Source organism: Somniosus microcephalus, chromosome 19 (assembly GCF_052327205.1).
Source record: "Somniosus microcephalus isolate GS21.2 chromosome 19, FLI_Smic_1.0, whole genome shotgun sequence".
NCBI classification, from domain to species: domain Eukaryota; kingdom Metazoa; phylum Chordata; class Chondrichthyes; order Squaliformes; family Somniosidae; genus Somniosus; species Somniosus microcephalus.
Genome location: NC_141005.1, coordinates 20,992,222 through 21,015,396, shown reverse-complemented (window position 1 = coordinate 21,015,396; position 23,175 = coordinate 20,992,222). Strand labels below are relative to the sequence as shown.

The following is a 23,175-nucleotide window of genomic DNA, read 5'->3' as shown; positions in this document are numbered from 1 at the left end:
ACACACCATCCTGACTTGGAAATATGTCGCCGATCCTTCATCACTGGGTCAAAATCCTGGAACTCCCTCCCTAACAGCACTGTGGGAGTACCTTCACCACACGGACTGCAGCCGTTCAAGAAGGCAGCTCACCACCACCTTCTCAAGGGCAGTTAGGGATGGACAATAAATGCTGGCCTTGCCAGCAATGCCCACATCCCAAAAAGAATAAAGAAAATAATTTGCAAATGGCAGAGTTTTCAATAAAATTGAGTAACTGCCTTTTCCCTCTTGGATTTAAGAACTGTACAATGCCATGTTAATACTAGCGGTATACCAAAATAAGTGTTAAAGATCAAAGTTTTTCTTCAGGGGGTGCCGTGTACCCAGATTGTGCCCTCATTCCCATGAAAATGTATCTGCCCCTTCAGTTTTATTTGTAAATCTCTTCAGGCTTTGTAGTCATGACTTATTCTCCCAATATGAGTGAAGCAGTGTTGGGAAAATAAGCTTAATATACAAGCTTGTGACCCACTGCACTTTGTGTAATTATTTCTTTTCACATGTCATCAGTTTATATTCAGTGCTATTTTGCAGTAAGCAGTGGGAACAATGAGGAAGCGTCACTGTCTTGAGGTCTGGAGAAAGAAGAAGTTTGAGTAGGAGACTGTGCATTGATTCTTGGTTTCAACACAATGAAGATGCAGGGAGTGTGTGGAGGCTAATGTATTTGTGCCATAGCCAATTTCTGAATGTGGGGTTTATAACTTGCAAACTGAGGCTGGATCTGGGATTGAATCTGAAGTTGGTTTTGCAACTATTAACAAATGTGCTGGCATGGAATTTATACACTCATCCCACTGACAATTTGGACATAAACACTTTTGACTGTCGTATAGCTTCATTGTGTCTCCCCACTGCTTTTGCCATTTCTTAAGCCTTTATTTCTCCCTCCCTCCCTGAAGATGCTGAATCATGTAGAAGAATGCTCTTGAGTACCTCCATTGAAGTGCGAATTGTTTATGTATGAGCTGGACAGTGAATGTTGGCAGGCTCTCCACTGTTTTGGTGGTGGGACATCACAGCTGGACATGATCTATTCTTCCCCAACATGTATACACTTTCCAAAGGGGTTGCTGCTTTTTGTTTTCTTCCCTAACTCAACAACCTGTCTTTACTAAATAACAACAGAAAATGCTGGAAAAACTCAGCAGGTCAGGCAACATCCGTGGAGAGAAATTTGAGTTGACGTTTCGGGTCGAAACACTTTTTCAAAACTGGAAAGAAAAGAAAATAGATCGAAGGCAGGGCTGTGATAGAACAAAAGAAGTAAAAGAGACAATAAAAGGTATTCGAAACCAGACGAGATGGTAATGGGCCGGTGGAGACAAAAGGCAGCTGAGATTAGGTGCGAAGTGTACTGGCAGGTAAGAGACAGCTGCCAGGTGGGAGGGAGAAACAAAAGGAAAGAAGGGGGGGGGGGGGGGAAGGAAGACCCAAAACAAAGGGGTGGAAAAGATTATAAGTAAAAAAGTAATAGGGGCCGAGGTTATGATCTGAAATTGTTGAACTCGATATTGAGTCCGGAAGGCTGCAAAGTGCCTAATTGGAAGATGAGGTGCTGTTGCTCCAGTTTACGTTGAGCTTCCGTGGAACAATACAAGAGGCCAAGGACGGTGAGGTCCGAGTGGGAATGGGGCGGTGAATTAAAATGACAGGCGACCGGAAGCTCGGGGTCACCCTTACAGACTGAACGGAGGTGTTCCGCAAAGCGGTCACCCAATCTGCGTTTGGTCTCCCCAATGTAGAGGAGACCGCATCGTGAGCAGCGAATACAGTATACTAGATTGCAAGAAGTACAAGTAAATCGCTGTTTCACCTGGAAGGGGTGTTTGGGGCCCTGGACAGTGGGAAGGGGGGAGGTATAGGGGCAGGTGTTACATCTGCGCTTGCACGGGAAGGTGCCAGGCGAAAGGGAAGGGCTGTTTGGGGTGATAGAGGAGTGGACTAGGGTGTCTCGGAGGGAGCGGTCCCTACGGAATGCTGAAAGGGGAGGGGAGGGGAAGATATGTTTGGTGGTGGGATCACTTTGGAGGTAGCGGAAATGGCGGAGGATGATCCGTTGAACGTGGAGGCTGGTGGGGTGAAAGGTGAGGACAAGGGGAACCCTATTGTGGTTCCGGGAGGGAGGGCAGGAGTGAGGGCAGAAGTGTGGGAGATAGCACGGACACGATCGAGGGCCGTGTCAACCACGGTAGAGGGGAATCCTCGGTTGCGGAAAAAGGAAGACATGTCGGAAGCATTGGTGTGGAAGGTGGCATCGTCGGAGCAGATACGGCGGAGACGGAGAAACTGGGAGAATGGAATAGAGTCCTTACAGGAGGCAGGGTGGGAGGAAGTGTAGTCCAGGTAGCTGTGGGAGTCAGTGGGCTTGTAGTGAATATTGGTCGATAACCTATCCCCAGAGATGGAGACAGAAGTCGAGGAAGGGAAGAGTCCGAGATGGACCATGTGAAGGTGAGGGAAGGGTGGAAATTGGAGGCAAAGTGAATGAAATTGTCTAGTTCGGGGCAAGAGCAGGAAACGACACCGATAGTCATCAATGTATCGGAAAAAGAGGAGGGAGGGGACCTGAGTAGGACTGGAACAAAGATTATTCGACATATCCCACGAAAAGGCAGGCATAGTTAGGACCCATGCGGGTACCCATAGCAACACCTTTTGATTTGGAGGAAATGAGTGGAGTTAAAGGAGAAGTTGTTCAATGTGAGAACAAGTTCAGCCAGGCGGAGGAGGGTGGTGGTGGATGGGGACTGGACGGGCCTCTGTTCAAGGAAGAAGCGGAGCGCCCTCAGGCCATCCTGGTGGGGGGTGGAGGTGTAGAGGGATTGTACGTCCATGGTGAAAAGGAAGCGGTCGGGACCAGGAAACTGGAAACTGTTAAAGTGGCGGAGGGCGTCCGAAGAGTCGCGGATGTAGATGGGAAGAGACTGGACAAGGGGAGAAAAGATAGAGTCGCGATAGGAAGAGATAAGTTCCGTGAGGCAAGAACAGGCTGAAACGATGGGTCTACCAGGGCAGTCCTGTTTGTGGATCTTGGGAAGGAGGTAGAAGCGGACTGTGCGGGGTTGGGGAACTGAGGTTGGTGGCAGCGGGGGGAAGATCTCCAGAGGAGATGAGGTCAGTGACAGTCTTGGAAACGGTGGTTTGATGTTCGGTAGTGGGGTCATGGTCCAGGTGGAGGTAGGAGGAGGTGTCGGAGAGTTGTCTCTCTGTCTTTACTGGTGCCTTTAACATAGAAACTCATCCCAAAGCACTTCAGAGGCATAATTAGACAAACATGGAAGCCAAGTCGAAGGAGGAACAGAGTTTGGAGGCAATTGTAGAGCTGGAGGAGGTTGAGATGGGGGCGGGGCAAGGCCATGAAAGGATTGAAACACTAGTTGAGAATTTTAAATTTTGAGGCGTTTGGGGACCGGGAGCCAGTGTAGGTCAGCGAGCACAGCGGAGATTGATGAGTGGGACTTTGTGTGGAATAGGATACGGGCAGCAGAGTTTTGGATGAGCTAAAGTTATGGAGGTTGTGAGACCGACCAGGAGAGCATTGGAATAGTTGAGTCTAAAGGTGACGAGGGCATGAATGACGGTTTTGGAAGCAGGCGGGCTTTGTAACTGAGCGGATATCCCGTCGGAAGCTCCGGGTCAAATAGAACGCCGAGATGGAGAACAGTCAGGTTCAGCCTGAGACGCTGGTCGGGAGGGGGATGGAATCAGTAGCAAGGGTATGGAGCTTGTAGCGGAGACTTAAGACAATGGCTTCAGCCTTCCCAGTGTTTACCTGGAGGAAATTGGGATGTCAAATGAGCAGTCTTGAGAACAGCGAGGCAGTGGAGGGGTCGGAGAGGTAGAGCTGGGTGTCATCAGCGTTCATGTAGAAGCTGACCCTGTGTTGGGGGATGTGGTGGCAGAGAGGGGCTTTATGGAGATGATGATGGTGGAGAAAAGAAGTCGGGGCACTAAAGCCATTTGTTGTGACTCTGCTGCGATCCAGCTAAGATCAGCCAGCTTGGCACATCCCAGGGTCTGAGTGGTTGTTTTTAATTGGGCTTCTCTACACTCTGCTTTCTGATGTGTCCAATTTCAGTATTAGATAGGCATCTTCATGTCCCAAGGGTGGTTTTCCATGCAGAACTCTGTGCCCATTATTGTTACATGAACATAAAAGAATTCATTACAATTTTTGTACTATCTCCAGAAAATGAATAATTCATTTCTGGAAACGGAACTGTGCCAGCTTGGCTCAGGAGTACTATTAGTTTCTATTATTGATGCTTTCCATTCATGTGCTGAAGTTTTAAGTCCCATTTTTATATGTTTAATTTTTATTTATTGTTGATGTGGTTAGTAACCAAATTCTTGGTCATTATTAATGTATTTTGATCTGAAAATTAGTATCCATCAATTTCCTTTAAAAAAAAATTTTTTTTTCCTGTAAGTAAAATGGGTAATAAGTAATTTAGATTGCTGTGTCCTTAACTTGACTCATTAATTTGTGCTCCTGATAGCTCAGTTGGTAAATGCACTGACCAGTGCTGACAGTAAATGCGTTGTCCATCACGGAAAAGCACTGTTCTTCACAGAACTGAGCTTTGAAACCGGGAAAGCCCCAGGTTTGATTCCCTGGTCTGTGCTGAGTTATTCTCGCTGGAATGGTGGTAATGAGAACTACCATCGGCATCGCTAGACTAGCGTGGCGGAAAATCAACGTTTCTACTCCAGTGACCTCTAACCTAATATGATTAATGCTGTATGCCTCAGAGACATGGACAATGTACAGCAGACACCTCACAGCACTGGAGAGGTACCACCAACGCTGCCTCCGCAAGATCCTGCAAATCCATTGGCAGGATAGGCGCACCAACGTCAGTGTTCTTGCTCAGGCCAACATCCCCAGCATCGAAGCTTTGACCACGCTCAATCAGCTCCGATGGACGGGTCACATTGTCCGCATGCCCGATACGAGACTCCCAAAACAAGCGCTCTACTCGGAACTCCGACACGGCAAGAGAGCCCCAGGTGGGCAGAGGAAACGCTTCAAGGACACCCTCAAAGCCTCCTCGGAAAAAGTGTAACATCCCCAACCACACCTTGGAATTCCTGGCCCAAGACCGCACAAAGTGGAGGAGAAGCATCTGGGAGGGCGCCGAACACCTCGAGTCTCTTCGCCAGGAGCAAGCGCAAGGAGCGCACGTCAACCCAAGCACCCCACCCACCCGCCCCTTCAACCACCGTCTGCCCCACCTGTGACAGAGACTGTAGGTCCCGCATTGGGCTTATCAGTCATCTGCAAACTCATTTTTAATGTGGAAGCAAGTCTTCCTCGGTTCGGAGGAACTGCCGAAGAAGAAGAATATGATTAAGTTAACTGCTTTGTGGACTTTGTGAAAAAGCAATGAACGGAATCATGGAATGCAATCCCCAAAATAGCCAAGTTGTAATAAAAAAGGAATTTGACTTTGGTCAATGCAAAATCAGTGGCGAATGCTTACTTGGGCAAGGTACGAGGGGACTAGTAGCACACATGGAATCCTATCCCAGCACCTTCAGGGGAGGAGGGGAAACAACTGGAAGGGAAAAGTAACTTTTAGTCTAATGTAAAACTGATCTTCTCCACCTGTACTTGCAGTACATCAGAAAACGTGGTGAGGATCTATTGCATACGTGACTTATCCAGTGCATAGAGATGATGTTTTTGACATTGGGTGCAAATGAATAATATTCCATTCATCTACCTGACAGCCCCACGTAGTATTCGTAATATAAACCCACAGTAGTGACTTACTAAAGCATGTTATTCACTTTCTTGCTGATAGAGCCTCGTGTTCACTATCCCTAAAAACTCACTCGCTATTACCTCCATTGCGCACTTTAGCGAAGAGTCTGTAGATGTGATTATAATCTCTTCAGAAGTGTACAGTGTAAAAGTAAATCTATACATCCATGCATATTGCCTTGAGTGTTGGAGTAGCTGGCTGATGGAGTTAGATGAAGTAGGGTGGAAGGAGGCTTTTGGGGGGGGGGGGGGAGCAATAACACCAGCATAGACCATTTGGGCCGAATGGCCTGTTTCTGTGCTGTAAATTCTATATAAAAGTTAAGAACATAAGTAGTAGGAGCAGGAGTAGGCCATACGGCCCCTTGGGCCTGCTCCGCCATTCAATAGGATTATGGCTGATCCGAACCTAGACTCACGTCCACTTCCCTGCCCGCTCCCCGTAACCCCTAATTCCTTTATCAGCTAGGAAACTGTCTATCTCCGTTTTAAATTTATTTAATGTCGCAGCTTCCACAGCTCTCTGAGGTAGCAAATTCCATAGATTTACTACCCTGAGTGAAGAAGTTTCTCCTCATCTCAGTTTTGAAAGGGCAGTCCCTTATTCTAAGATTATACCCCTTAGTTCTAGTCTCACCCATCAGTGGCAACATCCTCACCGCATCCACCCGATCAAGCCCCCTCACAATCTTATATGTTTCGATAAGATCACCTCTCGTTCTTCTGAACTCCAATGAGTAGAGGCCCAACCTACTCAACCTTTCCTCATATGTCAACCCCCTCCTCTCCGGAATCAACCGAGTGAACCTTCTTTGAACTGCCTCAAGAGCAAGTATATCTTTTCTTAAATATGGAAACCAAAACTGTACGCAGTATTCCAGGTGTGGCCTCACCAGTACCCTGTATAACTGAAGCAAGACTTCCTTGCTTTTATACTCCATCCCCCTTGCAATAAAAGCCAAGATTCCATTGGCCTTCCTGATCACCTGCTGTACCTGCATACTAACCTTCTGTGTTTCATGCACCAGGACCCCCCAGATCCCTTTGTACTGTAGCACTTTGCAGTTTCTCTCCATTTAGATAATAACTTGCTCTTTGATTTTTTCCTGCCAAAGTGCATAACCTCACACTTTCCAACATTATATTCCATCTGCCAAATTTCTGCCCACTCACTTAGCCTGTCTATGTCCTTTTGCAGGTTTTTTATGTCCTCCTCACTCACTGCTTTCCCTCCCATCTTTGTATCATCGGCAAACTTGGATATGTTGCACTTGGTCCCTTCCTCCAAGTCGTTAATATAGATTGTAAAGAGTTGGGGTCCCAGCACTGACCCCTGCGGAACACCACTAGTTACTGATTGCCAACCCGAGAATGAACCATTTATCCCAACTCTCTGTTTTCTGTTAGATAGCCCATCTTCCACCCATGCCAGTATATTACCCCCAATCCCGTGATTTTTTTTATCTTGTGCAATAATCTTTTGTGTGGCACCTTGTCAAATGCCTTTTGGAAGTCCAAATACACCACATCCACTGGTTCACCTTTATCCACCCTGTTTGTTACATCCTCAAAGAATTCGAGCAAATTTGTCAAACATGACTTCCCCTTCATAAAACCATGCTGACTCTGTCCGATTAAATTATGCTTATCCAAATGTCCTGTTACTGCTTCCTTAATAATGGACTCCAACATTTTACCAACCACAGATGTTAGGCTAACTGGTCTATAGTTTCCAGCCTTTTGTCTGCCTCCCTTTTTAAATAAGGGTGTTACATTAGCAGTTTTCCAATCTGCTGGGACCTTTCCTAAATCCAGGGAGTTTTGGAAAATTGCCACCAATGCATCCGCAATCCCTACCGCTACTTCTCTCAAGACCCTAGGATGTAAGCCATCGGGTCCAGGGGATTTATCTACCTTTTAGTCCCATTATCTTAACCGAGTACCACCTCCTTAGTGATTTTAATCGTGTTTAGCTCCTTTCCCCCCCCCCCCCCCCCAATAGCCTCCTGTTTGTCCAGTGTTGGGATATTTTTAGTGTCCTCTACTGTAAAGACTGATACAAAATATTTGTTCAGCGTTTTTGCCATCTCCATGTTCCCTACCACTAATTTCCCGGTCTCGTCCTCTAAGGGACCAACATTCACTTTAGCCACCCTTTTTCTTTTTATATAACTGTAGAAACTCTTGCTATCTGTTTTTATATTTTTTGCTAGTTTACTTTCATAATCTGTCTTCCCTTTCTTAATTAATCATTTAGTTATTCTTTGCTGGCTTTTAAATGCTTCCCAATCTTCTATCCTCCCACTAGATTTGGCTATTTTATATGTCCTTGTTTTCAGTCGGATACTATCCTTTATTACTTTACTTAGCCACGGATGTCTGTCTTTTATGCCCCTTTTTCCTCAGTGGAATATATTTTTCTTGAAAGTTGTGAAATATCTCCTTGAATGTACACCACTGCTCATGTACCGTCTTACACCTTAATCTATTTTCCCAGTCCACTTTAGTCAACTCTGCTCTCATACCTTCATAGTCTCCTTTATTTAAGCTTAGTACGCTGCTTTGAGATCCAACTCTCTCACCCTCCAACTGAATTTGGAATTCAACCATGTTATGGTCACTCATTCCAAGGGGATTCTTTACTAGGACATTTTTTTATTAATCCTGTCTCATTACACAGGACCAGATCTAAGATTGCCTGCCCCCTGGTTGGTTCAGTAACATACTGCTCAAGGAACCCGTCCTTAATGCACTCTATGAACTCTTCCTCAAGGCTGCCCTGCCCAATTTGATTTGTCCAGTCAATATGAAAGTTAAAATCTCCCATTATTATAGCTGTTCCCTTATTACAAGCCCCAACTATTTCCTGATTTATACTCCGACCAATAGAGTTGCAACTATTGGGAGTGACTAGTGATAAATGAGATGAATTGTTTAATGAAGTGTGCGAGTGCAGTGGAGCTGGCCTCTGTTCAGTGCAGATAAATTTAGCACGGCCAGACTTACTCCCAATTTTAAGAATGTTGGTTAAAAATGTATCAAACTTTTCTATTTTTAAGAAGCCAAGAAATATCTTTTAATCAAAAGGCCTTATTTTCCTTCAATTCTAAATGGACAATCTATTTGTATTAACTGCTTGCTCTTACAGAAAGATAGGTTTGCCTATTGTACAGCATAATGTTCAATAATAGTGCACTTTCCTTAAAATTGCCTTTATTTATTTTTAGATTGCCTTGGGTCAACAGTGTTTTCACCAATCAAAGCAGATGTGACTGGCAACATCACTGTAAGTAGTGTGGGCTGTGATGTATGTGGATTGGTTTGTGCAGTCATTTTTGGAGCGTTTTAATTGAGGATCTTGCCGTATCAGGATATGTATATTGAATCTCATTCGAAGGTTCCCTCTCCTGGTCACTGTCCAGCAACCATTGCTGTTAGTTCGTGTGTGCGGAATCCTGGTGAGGATCAGGCATGGCTGTGATGGCCTTCATGGCTGCATAGCTTGAAGACGCTCACGTATAAGGAACACCCTGTCGGTGGGCTGATGGTAGGCTGTCTGTTCTCGTGGGAGCGTATCCCACCAAGAGTCAGCCTTCAGGAAAGAAGATAGAAGAGATTGCATAGTATTCTGATAAAAGTGTGCAAGAGGGAATTGATGGCAAGACTGGCTGTAATTTGCAAATGTAATTTACAAAAAAGATTTGGCTATAATAAACCCTACAGTGAGCAAGACATTGTCAGCCCGAGAATTAGACTGACTCGGGGGCCTTTTTCATTGTCACTCATAGTTCTTGCTCAGAAACTGTGCACGGAATCTGTTCAATCATAACGATGTGCAAATGAGGAAGGCAATTCAGTCCATGTAGCTCAACTTTCCATAGAAACCTATAGCTATTGCCCCACTTCTCTTTTTTTTCTCTCCCCCCCCCCCCCCCCCCCCCCCAAACAATATCTAACTAACTCAAATTATTCCAGAATATTTGCTCCTGTCGGTCTGAACTCGCCATTTATTAGTTTGTTTATTTTCTCTTATCTTCCAGTTATCGTTTAACCTAAGTGCGCCAGGTTTATCTTTTCTACTTTGCACAGTATTTTGTATACCTGTATCCGTTTCATTCTCATATTCTCCTTTATTTTATCAGAGGATTTTGGCTAATAATTTGCATAGTAATTTTGAGTACTGGTTATCCTATAAATTAAGTCATCATGTAAATTCCTCTTTCTGTTCCTTTTTTTGAAATAAGAAAATCCTTGTAGGGGGTCCACTTGATTCAGTTATAGCACATTTGCCTCTGAGAAGAGTGTGGGTTCAAGCCCTGCCCCAGAACTTGATCTAATACATAATCGAAGGCGACACTCCAGTACTGTACTGAAGGAACACTGCATTATTGGAGAGGAGGCGTTCAGCCATCTTAGTGGTTCAGGTTGATGCAATGGAAAAAGGACTTGCATTTATATAGCACCTTTCATAAACTCAGTGTCCCAAAGTGCCTCACTGCTAATGAAGTACTCTTGAAGTGTAGTTACTGTTGAAGTCTGCTTGATGTGGGTTTTTGAAGAAGGGATGAGTATAGGATACTGGGTATTTATTGCTGTTTGTGGGATCTTGCTGTGTGCAAAATGGCTGCTCTATTTGTCCACGCAAATGATTGTATTTCACAGTAATGTGTATAAATATAATCTGTTTTGAAATGTTTGAGCGACGTGATCTGGAGGCATAGAAATGCAAGTCTTCCTTTTCTAGGGATGGAAACATTGACGAGAACATTACTTTCTGATTGTGATGCTGATTCGAGCTATTTGGTGTGTGCAGAAACCAAGACGTATGTGTGGTTTCTACACAGCACCACTGGCTGGAATCTCTGCAAGTGATGCAAGAAAAACCTTAAATTGTAGAAATGTGTAATAAAAATGGAAAGTTCTGGAAATGCACAATAGATTAGTCGGCATCTGAAAGAGAAAAATGGGCCCACAATTTGGATTGAATCGTTCACAGGATTTAAAAAAAAAAAAAACCATCTTTGCACTTTGTGCTCTTGCTGAAGGTAGATTGTTCCGAACCAGAAATGGAAAGGCTGGAATGAAAACCCACCAAATGGGTGCCCGATAAAGGTGTCAGAAAGAAGGGAAATAATTTGCATTTATATAGCACCTTTCATGGCCTCTGTCCTAAAACACTTCACAGCCAATGAAGTACTTTTGAAGTATCATCACTATTGTGGCTATATAGGCAAATGCTTCAGCCAATTTGCACCCAGCACTGTCCCACAGACAGCAACAACAACAATTTGCATTTGCGCCTTTAATGCAGTAAAACGTCCCCAGGTTCTTCACGGGTGTTATAAAACAAAAATTTGTCACCAAGTCACATAAGGAGAAATTAGGGCAGATGACCAAAAGCTTGGTCAAAGCGGTAGTTTTTAAGGAGTATCTTAAAGAAGGACAGAGGTAGAGCGGTTTAGGGAGGGAATTCCAGAACCCGGGGCCGAGGCAACAGAAGGCACGGCCACCAATGGTTGAGCAATTATACACAGATGCTGAAGAGGGCAGAATTAGAGGAGCGCAGATATCTTGAAAAGGGGGGGTGGGGGTGGTTTGTGGGGCTGGAGGAGATTGCAGAGATGGGGAGGGGTGAGGCCATGGAGGGATTTGAAAACGAGGACGAGCATTTTAAAATCGAGGCGTTGCTTAACCGAGATGAATAATCAGTTGTTCTGTTTTTGGTGGTGTTGGTTAGAATAGCAAGAGAACTCCCCTGTTTTTTAAATATGGGATTTTTTTAATGTCCATGTGAACAAGAAGACATGACCTTGGTTTAACATCTCATCTGATAGACATCTGCTCCAACAATGCATCACTCTTAGTACTGCACTGATGTGTCGGCCTAGATTACATGCTCGAGTCCTGGAGCGGGGTGCAAGCCCATGATCTGAATCAGTGGTAGAAGGAGCTTTAGATTTTGGAGAAGCAGCAGGGATTCGGCTATTTAAATCTGAAAGACAAAGGGAGAGTGTGCCTCGATGTTCATCGAATTCCCGATCACATTTCGAGCTTTTATTGTCTCTAAGAAGATAAAAGAATAATGTTAAAATGTGTGATGATGTGATCAACCCAGGAACATGGCAGAAGCTGGAGTCTGGATAAACAGGGGGTGAGGGAATGGGGCAGAAGTGTGCAGTCAGCAGAGCTGATGCTGCGAAGAAGGGAGCTGGACTCGGCGGTGGAGATGAGGCAGGCAAGATGTACAGCGGCAACTGAGTCTCACATGGTTACTACTATCAAATCAAAAGAGGGTACACATGGCTCAGAGGTTACATGGCTTCCATCAACAACAACTTTGCATTTATATGGTGCCTTTAACGTAGTAAAACATCCCTAGGCGCTTCACGGGAGTGTAATCGGACACAAATTAACAGAGACAAAGGAGGAGATACCGGGAGGTCAGGCAGCATCTGTGGAGAGAGAAACCGAGTTAACGTTTCAGGTCGGTGATCAGTTCTGACAAAAGGTCATCGACCTGAAACATTTGCTCTGTTTCTCTCTCCACAGATGCTGCCTGACCTACTGAGTATTTCCAGCATTTTCTGTTTATTTCAGATTTCCAGCGTCTGCAGTGTTTTGCTTTTGTGTTTTGAGATATTCGGCTGGGTGACTAAAGACAGAGGTAGGTTTTAAGGAGTGTCTTAAAGGGGTAGAGCGGTTTCATCCAAACAGACGTTTTAAGCAGTTACATGGCAATAATGGTTTTTCTAAATTACAGATTTACTATTTAATATTCTTCAATGACATGATGATTAACAGCAGTTAACTTTATTAACTAATGGATCCGTATGCGCGCCTTGCCCCAGTCCCATGTGTCTCTGTACACTGCATTTATTTCACAGGTTAAGCTATGATCTAGGAAGAAAAGCACCATTGTTTCAAGCAGTGTGTTGCAGGTAGTCACTGTTGGCTGAAGCCTTTCACGCCAGAGGAAACTGTAGTTAACTAAAGAACTGAATTTTGATTCTCCTGAAAGCTTCGTTGTATCTACAAAAGTTAATTGATTTTTTTTTAATAGAAAATCAAGACAGTGTACGAGACGAATCCCATAAAATTCAAAACATTGCAACTGATTCTGGAAGCAGAGAAGGAACAATACGGCACCGAGTGGCCAAAGGTTGGAGCTACACTGGCGCTTATGTGGCTAAAAAGGTAACACAGCTAAATAAATTAGATTGATCTTCTATTCCACCCCCCCCCCCCAACTTATTTTTTGCTCCCTTCCCACAATTTTCAGTTTTATCTCGAGAGCAGAGACTCGTGCCAGAGTACAGTTTCACTGATGTTAGCTGCCATCATCCAAGTAGCCATTCTTCGTCTGTGAGCTTGAACAGTGGAGCTGTTTGACCGTGGGGAGCATCACATCTCTGCCTGATCCCGAGACCCGTGCACGCGCACTCTGCAGCTGGGCACTGGATAGCCCCGGGAACAGAAATCCGGGCTGACTTTTAACTATTGGGTAGCTGTTCGAAATGTGACCTCGAATGGAATGTCTTGCTCTGTAGCCCTTTGCCATTATTCACATTTTTATAATGGGTTTCTTTTCTAGAGGCCCAATTAAATGGCACCTCCTCTTGCCCCAACACACTCTAATCTTTCTGACGGTAATCACAGTAACTGAAGTAAATGGGGATGTGGCTTTCACTTGGAAAATGAGTGCTGTTGCCAGCTGTGAGCAGTCGCTTGTTTAGACAGCGCCTCGTCTTATTTTCCGAGTCATTAGTCACTGGATCAGCGACGTAACGAACCTTGAAATTGATTGTAGCGATGAACAGCGGGGGGGGGGTGGGGGGAGGTTAAGGAAGAGAAACTAAGTAATAAGGATGTGACTGGTGAGCAGCAGTAAACAGCGTATTGTTGAATATGTACAAAAGCCCCATCCATTGTAGAACTCTGCAGAGATTGGTAATGTAATGGATCAAGCACTAAAGGCTCCATTATCAGCTTGACACCAGTACCTGTTCAAGAGCCGTCTGAACAGACCACTGAGTTTTACTGCCTTGCTCATGGCACATTCTGCCACCCACTCACCATAACCTCCATTGTGAGTTTTAGCAAAGAATCTGTATGTAGATGTGATTATAATCTTTTCAGAAGTGTACAATGTTAAAAAATATATACATCTATGCATATATACCTTGAGGGTTGACTCAGCCAGCTGATGGTGTTCGATGAAGTAGGGTGGGAGGAGGCTCCTGTGGAGCGTTGGGCCAAATGGCCTGTTTCTGTGCTGTAAATTCTATGTAATTCGAACATCTGTAAGTAGAACTCTCTTCCTCGGCCAATGAAACATTTTTAAAAGCAAAGGAACTGGCTGTCCTGTTGGATTTTAACCATTTACAGCTTTAAAAAGAGAAAGAAAAAGCATTTCTGTAGTGCCTTTCATGACCTCGGAACATCCCAAAGCACTTCACATCCAATGAAGTACTTTTTGAATTGTAGTCACTGTTGTAATGTACAGAAACAGCGCATCCAGTTTGCAAACAACAGGGTCCCACAAACAGCAATAAGATGAATGACCAGCTAATCTGTTTTTGGTGGTTGAGGGATAAATGTTAAGCCAGGACACTGAGAAAACGCCCCTGCTCTTTTTCGAAAAGTGCCATGGGATCTTTTTGCATCCACCTGAGAAGGCAGACGCCCCATCCGAAAGACTGCACTGGTGACAGCGCAGCACTCCCTCAGTAGTGCACCGAACTGTCAGCCGTGATTGTGCTCGAGTCCCTGGAGTGCGGCTTGAACCCACCGCCTTCTGACTCCAAGGTGAGAGTGCTGCCACTGAGCCAAGGAAGACAACTCGGCCTTGCACTGATAAAATTCTGACAGTGGTCTGTAGATGAATTGATTTACATTAATTGGAACTCTGCTGCAATTTCTGCGTTGGTGTGATGTGAAAACTGAATTAAATAGACATGCAGTGTTTAATATCAGTGACTAGTAGATTCACATATTTTAAAAATTAGCCTGATCTTTGGAATTAGAAAAATAAATGGAGGGAGATAGCTGGTTGCTGTTTATGAATTTTTCCCCCCCCATTTTTGCAGGGGTTTGAAGTTCATTCAGGTTATGTTGCAAAGCATCGCAGATGGGGAGCGTGACGATGCGAATCCAAACCTCATTCGAGTCAATGCAACAAAAGCGTACGAAATGGCTCTCAAGAAGTACCACGGCTGGTTCGTACAAAGACTATTTTCTGTAAGTTTTTTTTTTGCAATCCCTCCTTTCTTGAGTGTGCTCGCATATGCTGAGCTGCAACCATACTTGGCCAGCTTTTCCTGGAAGTGAGAAACCCTACATAGGCTCTCTGGCTACTCTGAAGTTACAGTGCCCCTCTCTCTCCTGCTCTAACTAAAATAAACAGAGATGTTCTGTGATGTAGGCAACTTCTCCCAGTAAATGACATGACTCAATTCCGAAGGCAGGAACCTGAAAAGAGTAGGAATTAGGAGTAGGCCATAGGCCCCTCGAGCCTGCTCTGCCATTCAATAAGATCATGGCTGATCATCGACCTCAGATCCACTTTCCCACCTGATCCCCATATCCCTCTATTTCCCCTAGAGTCTAAAAATCTGTCGATCTCGGCCTTGAATATACTCAACGATTCAGCATTCACAGCCCTTTGGGATAGAGGATTCCAAAGAGTCACAACCTTCTGAGTGAAGAAATTTCTCCTCTTCTCAGTCCTGCATGGCCGACCCCTTATTCTGAGATTATACCCACTAGTTCTAGACTCTCCAGCCAGGGGAAACAACCTCTCGGCATCTACCCTGTCAATCCCCCTCAGAATCTTGTATGTTTCAATGAGATCACCTCTCATTCTTCTAAACTCCAGAGAGTATAGGCTCAATCTACTCAAGGGTGCTCATTTTATGAATATTTTTATAATTATGAACACAAGACCGGTAAGAACAACCTGCCTGACTTTACGTGCCATTGATTTTTAATGGACTGTAAAATTAGGCCGGGTGTTCGATCCAAACCTGCCGTGTTCTCGCCGGGCGGATTACGTTAAAATCGGGGCTTTGATCTCAGTTGGGGAATTGCTGAGGGCACTACAGATGGGCCTCAGCATCTCTAGGCTCAGACAGCAAATCAATTGGGCCTTGTGCTCCAGTGAGTGGCCACTTTCCCCGCCCCCTCCTCACTGGAAAGAGAATGTGTGTGTGCGTGTGTGCGTGTGTGCGTGTGTGCGTGCGTGCGTGCGTGCGTCCGCCCGCCCGCCCGCCCGCCCGCATTGGGTGAAGAAAGGGCTGAGCTCCGCAGCATTGCTCCCCTCATGCTGAAATTGCATGCTGTCACTCACGGACTCGTGCATGCAGAATGTGACCATTACCGTGAAGTACTGGAGGGGTAGCCAGGGCTTGTAGAAGATTACCCTGACTGGTCAGCACCTTCAAAAGGGATGGGGAGACGAGGGAAAAAATATTTTTGAAGAATTGTCCAAGATGGTAGGTTTTCAACAGGACTGCAATATTCTAGATTTAAAAATTCAGAGTATGATCTAACAGCTAAAATTTTAATTCATTTCCTTAAGAGATGACTTGTTGAGGTTACTAATGCAATCAGTGCCAAACCCCACCAGGCCTAAGAGACCAGTTATCGGCCAGGATGCTGGGCAACTGGGATGTGATGAGGGCTAAGATGAAACTCCTTGACTGCAGGGTGTGACTTGCTGTTTTTGCTTTACAGGCCGCAGTTTACGCAGCCCCATATAAACTGGACTTTATGAAAGCGCTGTCAAAGGGTAAAGAGGTCAAAGAAGAAGAATGTGTAGAAAAAATCAGACAGTTTTTAGTCAACTTCACAGTGACCATCGATGCAATCTATGAGATGTACACAAAAGTGAACGCAGAGTTGGATTACAAGGTCTAATACTTGCACTGAGTCTCGCTCACTCGTGCGTGCTCTCTCACTCCCTTCTCCCTCTCAGCAATAAACTAACTGTAATCACTGTGATTTAGATAACTTTTTAGGTTGCTATTCCTACAGGGTAATTAATGATCATTAACCAGCAGTAATTAGTGTGGAAGCCAGGAAGAAGAGACACATGTGGAGTTGATCTGTGTGAGTTACGGTGTACTCCCTGATACTTAGTACTGCAATAGCATTGAATTAAATCAAAACCGATCAGGTCGATCCCCTCTGTCCTACCCGCTATTGGTTTATTTGATGGAATAATGGAGGGCATGTTATTTTCTAATATGAATTCTCTTTGCTTGTATTAATTAACTGATCATATAACAGACCAACAGGGTTTTTATACGGTTACTCCCAAAATACATTTGTCATTTTTCACCAGGAAGTTAGTGTGGCACTTGACCGTCTATAAAAGAATTGTTGAGGTAAATGTGAAGGCTCAACTTATGTTTAATCTTTTACTTTTCAACCTACAGGAGGCAGGGCTGCCTTCCTATAATGATTTAAATAGAGCAATTGTTGTGCATGCTAATAAATGAAGCCACATCCTTTTTAAAGCTGTATCTAGACATTTTACGGGTATTCTGTATATTCTATATTTGAATCTAGATAAGCTGACATTCAAGTGTCAAATTCCGACACACTGACTCAAATCCCACTCACATTTTCTCCCTCCTTCCTCTTTTAATGGCGCTGATGGTTCCACAGGTGCCAGTACCTCACCCAAGTGGCCATTATTCTCATGTAAGCCTAGACAGTGACCATCAGCAGACTGTTTGACTGTGGAGGGACATTACACCTGAGCCTGTGCTGTGCGCGCACTCCACGAGTTGCTGAATAGTGATCCAGCATAGAAACTCTTGCTGATTTTTTTTTTCTCCACCCACACTCTCAAGCCTTGGGAGCTGAAGCCAATTGTAATGTTGCAACTTCTTGCCTGGCAAACATTAACTAATTTGGCACCAGGCCTGAGCTGGAGCCTGTGACCCTCCACTTTGGATGGCTCAATCCAATTAAACCATCAGGGGAGCTCTAACACTTGTTTTAAACGAGTTGTCTTATGTACAATTTAGAAAATTCGGTCTGAACCTTTCTAGAAATCCTAATGCAAACAGAGCATTTATTGGCCTTGTTGGCTATGGATTGATAGAGACTTGAACTTAGAGAGAAAATTGTAGGCTTTTTCTAACTGATCTTTATGACCTAACTGACCTCAATTTAGAGAGCTTCCCCTTTTATTTATTGAACCTTGTTTCATGAAACAAACGTTTGCAAAACCTTCGGATCAGTGCAGGACATCTAAAATCTGATTTGCACTTTTAACTGGCTCTAAAAATATGATGGGAGGAAATGAGATTGCAGAGCCCTGTAAAAGAAGAATCTCCTTTTGCCTACAACATCAGTGAAGCTAAAACAAAAATGTATCCTAATAAATTTAAACCAAGACTGAAGAGATTTATCTCTTTGGTGAAGCGAGCAGTAAGTTGAATCGACTGGTTTAATAAATCTAAATGTCCTTTTTTATTTTAAACTTGATGCCTTTCGAATATTTCAATACTTCGTTTAGCAGAAATCCTCGCTGATTGTTAGTGGGGATTCTGTGTTGCTCTTCTCTGCCTCCCTCACTGCACAGCTCCCCTGTTCTCTTGCAATGCCAAATTTATATTTCACTTCCAGGTTTTACTTCCTGCAGTAGCCAGTTTTTAAAAACTGCACTCCTTTTTGATACTGCAGTGTTGAATAATCTGAGAAATTGGCTGAAAATTAACTAATGCCATGTTTTTAAATACATTGCAAGATTTGTTTATCCAGAGGTCTCTGGATGACAATCGGGAACAGGATCGCTAGATGAGTCTTTAACGCCTCCCGCTCTTCTCCCCCCCCCACCTCTCCTCTCTTTCTTTTTCTCCCCCCCCCCTCCCCCCCCCCCCCCCCCGCCTCGCCCAGCGGAACTCACCAAGATCGTCTGACTCCAAAAAGACCAGTAATAAAATCTGGAACTTTCGTGTTCTATACTTAGCTTGACAAAAGACGGTTCCTTTACCCACTTGGCATTAGGAGAACTAAGTGTGTGTGTGTTTTGTCATCTTTTTATCTTCAAGCTGCCACTGTTGGTGGGAGCTACTGCTCAGGATTGTGGCTCTTGGCAAAAATCTATTGAGTACTCCTGCCTCATTGGTACAGAAGAGGTAGTAGATAATTCAGCACTAAGCCGGCAATCTCCCTCCGAGATGTGACCGAATAGCTTCTTTGGAGAAATGTTGTACTAGTGCAGTAAAAGGTTGGGCTGAAAAAATATTCTTGGAACTGTGTAGAGCTTTGTATCTAACAGTGCTACCTTTGAGTCCTTGATGCTAATACTTGGAGAAGTTTTGCATTCCTGGGCACCAATATCTAATATATATTGTTCCTTCAATTGTCAGATTGAAAAAAGAAGGAATTTCTGGCAAATTATGTGTTGAACTTGATCTGAATCAGAAACACGTGTACCAACTGTGTTTGGTTTTTGTATCACCTTGAAGGACGAGAAGGGTTCCCTCATTGTGTGTGTGGTTGTGGTTGTTGGTGGTCACGTCGCACGGTAATGACTGAAACTTCAGAGAAGTGCCTTCTTGATGCTGCTTATTATAAATGATTTTTCTGAACCTGGGCAGACCAAGTTCACCCCGAGCACTCTGTGACCATGTTTTAAATTGTACTAGATCCTGTTAACTGTACGATAGTTCAAAGATAATGACGTATTCAAGGAATAATGAAGCTTTTTTTGACTTGAGGTAGGCGAGAGGATTTCCAGTTTAAAAATAGTGTTCCAAGATCGTTCCAGCGAACTGATTCCACGGAGTAAGTCTGTCATTAAATATGTTTGATGTTAAACAGATTGAGCTTGTTTGTACCGTACTGTGTTGCAGCTTTAATGAGGTCTCCAGCAATGGCCCTAAACACGAGCCTTGCATATTCCTATAGGCTTGTTGACCATTGCACTTTGCTGATCTCGTTGCGTGCTTTTATAACATCTTTGTTTAATTAAATTTCTATCTTTTGGATTTATTAAAGGAATAATGGGATGGATAAATGGTCTATTTAGGGAAATCTCAGTAATACCATTTGGTTTTTGAACCGCAGCTTTTTTAACCATGGGACGTGACATTTTTAATCCTTTAAAAATTGCAACCATTAAGATTTTGCGATTGTTATAAAATAAAATTCTTTCCACTATTTCTACCTCACCAGAGCTTCTTGCTTGTATGGAACCCGAGCCTGCCGGGGGCGGCAGTGGTACGAACTGTGTGTGTGTCTGTACGTTCCTCACTCTGCCCATGTTTTCAATGAGGTTCGAGTAGCATTGCCCTCCCTCTGAGATGGGATGCATTCCCTGCACAAGTATCTCTGCTTGATGGCAAGGGGCTGAGAGCTAATCAGGTGGATGTAGGTTTCAGGTGATGGATGTGGAGTCCGGACTGGTAATGCAGTGTCGACAGTTACACTGTAAATAGACGATGGGTAATACCATTAACTGGAAATGTGCAATATTTTGACCATTGTTTTAACTGCGCAATGTGGTAAAGTGGACTAAAACTGCCTTGAATGCCTTTACTATTGCCAGTAGACTGCAGGTATGACACTTTTTTGGGAAAACAACCTTCTCTCTTTAATAATGTATCCACGTTCTGATATTCCCCACTAACATGCATTGAAATAAATGCTTGTGTATCACTGGAGCCATCCATTTGTTGCTGTCTGCCATGACAGCCCACCAGCTCATAGAAAACCCAGTGGCCATCATAAGCAATGTTACGTTTGCAGAATGTGATGCTCTCAATATATAGTGTATTGCAAGGTAGCAACAACCCATCTCCAGTGCATGGCGGGCTGATCGGCATCTGACCGAAAGCTGGATTCGTGTTTCAGATGGGTTCGTTCATCAGAACTTGCTTGGTCAGGCTGGAGATGTTCCCACTATCGGTCGGACAAGTAAGTGTGCCAGTTCTGATGAAGTATCACTTTTTTAGATGAATCTTTTGACCTTGCCTGCTTGTTCGGGGTGACGTTGAAAGCTGCAATGGGATGGCAGAGGGGTTGGAATCCTGGAAGGAAGAGATCAAATGGGGCCCTTCATCTGAACCTATCCATGGATTTGGAAGCATGAACTTTTTTTCGGATGCTGATGGAGCTGCTGTCTACGTCTGGCGTTTTCTCTGTCCTTTCAGAATTTTCAGTACTTCTAGCTTTTTCTACTTTTTTAATCTCTTGGTTAATATGATCAGAAATCTCTTGTGTTTCTGGTGTTGTCTCGACCCCCTTTGCTGCACCACTGCCTTCTGATGCACTGCAGACCTGGTGCTCGCCCTGCTGGTACAAAGCAGTGAACGGTTCCAAGGCAAAACGAGATCAGTGGCGCGTTTCTTTTTTTGTTGAGGAATTTTCCGATAATCCTGAGCCAGTTGGAATCTTTCCTTTTTTTATATTTGCTTTGTAATGCATACTTGGACTGTCTTTGTAAAAGGTTACATGTGCTGAATACAGTAGGGAAGAGTCCCCAAGTTCAGATTCTGTTATTGATCAGATGCTGATTTAACAGTTGACAAATTTGCAGCAGTTGTCTGGATCATTATTAAGTTGGTATGGATGTTGTGTATGAAGAACGCCGAGCATACTGGCTTTCGGGGACAGAGGATGGGCGGGGGCTGTGAGCAGCTCTAGAACTAAATAAATTAACTCTCTTCCTCCTTTTCAGGAGATCCGTGTATATTATATTTTTAAAGAGGATGCCAGCAAGTGATTTTTGGCCCTTAATCTCATCTGAGGGGTTCAGATCATGGTTGAGCTTGTTCATGATGTCATCCAACTGCACTATCTTCCCTTCCCCTATGTGATGTTATTGCCTTATAAAGCTTCCATGTGTTCCCCTTGCTATTTTGGAAATGTACCAATGTTTATTATTATGGTAGTAATTGCTATTGAGAAGCACGAAGACTACTGTATTTGATGAGCATGACTTTTGCTGCCTTGAGTGGAACATGGGGCTTAAATAAACCTCTAAACGTGATGTCGTAAACTCCTTTTTTTGGCCTTTTTTGTTTAAATCTGTTCATTCTTGGACTGGTTTTGGAATACTCTTTTTATGCACCAGATTCTGTAAGTTTTAGGTTTTATCTTTTTACAGGATTCTGTTCAATCTTCTAGACCATGTTTATAAATTGTGTCCTACTTGAATGAAGGATCCCTGTTGGTTTTTTTTTTAATATTGGAGAGTGCACTGCTAAGAAGGGAGTCTCTGCATCAGGATCCAAAGGTTGAGTTACGTTGTCTTCTCTGCAATCATTCCCCCCTCCTTCTAGCCTGAAAGTACTTTTAATGCAGTAGGTTTTATGGACACCCTTCAGTACCATGCCCAAAGGGACATTCTTTGCATGAGCCTGGACAGTGTTGGCTGCCAGGATATTCAACCATGGAAGGTAGCACAGCCTAGCCTGATGCTGTCCTCGTTAGACATCCAGGCACAAACCTTTTACAGCAGGATTTGCTCATCAGGATTGGGAACTAACTGCCTTTCTTTCCCAGCATTCTATACCTGGAATGTCGGTGTCCTCCTATTGCTCCCGGTGTGATTGGCTGACGGGCACTCTGGCTCCATCCTATTTCACATTGTTCCTTACTGTTCCATGTGATACATTTACTGACTGACTGGTGTGGGAACTAAAACTCACTTCAACGTCTGTCTATTTTTGGTTTGGGTTATTTTTTTTTTGTTTAAAATGGATTGTAATTATTCACTTTTTTTGAAGGAGTACTGATGGAGAGACTTCCTCAACTTGGATCCTAAAATGTAAAATTTCTTATTTAAAAAAATAAATAAATAAAATTTATCTCCAGTCAGTTTGGTACAAATGTTTTAACTGCAATAAAACTTTGAGCCTATTTTGTCACAAATTGTGTGTAATCTGTCGTGATTTAGGTGTCGTAATAATTTCTAGCAAAGAAGGGCTTGTGTTTATAGTGTCTTATCCTTTCCCTTTCATGTTTTTCTCTCTCTCTTCCCCCACCCCCCCCTGCCCCACATCCTTAATTTGAAGTGCAACAGAACAACCATTTTGCACCCAGAAATTGCAATGAGATGCTGATCTTTTTTGGGGGGAGGGGACAGACAGAATGTTGGCCAATTCACCAGGAGAACTCCCTCCTCCATAAATAGTGCTGTCGCATCTAACCCTGTACCACCAGAAGAGTTTGGTTTTAATGGCCCAGAAATTCAGGTCCCAATGCGTGAGTACACACGGGGTACTCGCGCGTAGGCCCAACGAAAGTGCCGGTTTTGTGCATGCACTGCGCGTGCGTGGGAAACCGGCACTTCCGTTCCCTTGAAAGAAGGGGTTCAGAAGTCGAACGCGTGCGCCGGAGAGGCA

At 44.0% G+C, this 23,175-nt stretch overlaps 1 protein-coding gene across 1 annotated transcript in view; it reads left to right on the top strand.

Annotated features, from left to right (window-relative positions):
- gltpa (glycolipid transfer protein a) overlaps positions 1-22,702 on the top strand; it is a 38,468-nt gene extending 15,766 nt beyond the window's left edge. Inside the window, exons 2-5 of the mRNA XM_085961327.1 lie at positions 9,040-9,098; positions 12,873-13,006; positions 14,899-15,049; positions 16,544-22,702. Coding sequence (XP_085817453.1) covers positions 9,040-9,098; positions 12,873-13,006; positions 14,899-15,049; positions 16,544-16,726 — 527 coding nt within the window. The 3' untranslated portion in view covers positions 16,727-22,702. The remainder of the gene's footprint in view (positions 1-9,039; positions 9,099-12,872; positions 13,007-14,898; positions 15,050-16,543) is intronic.
- The last annotated feature ends 473 nt before the right edge of the window (positions 22,703-23,175 follow it).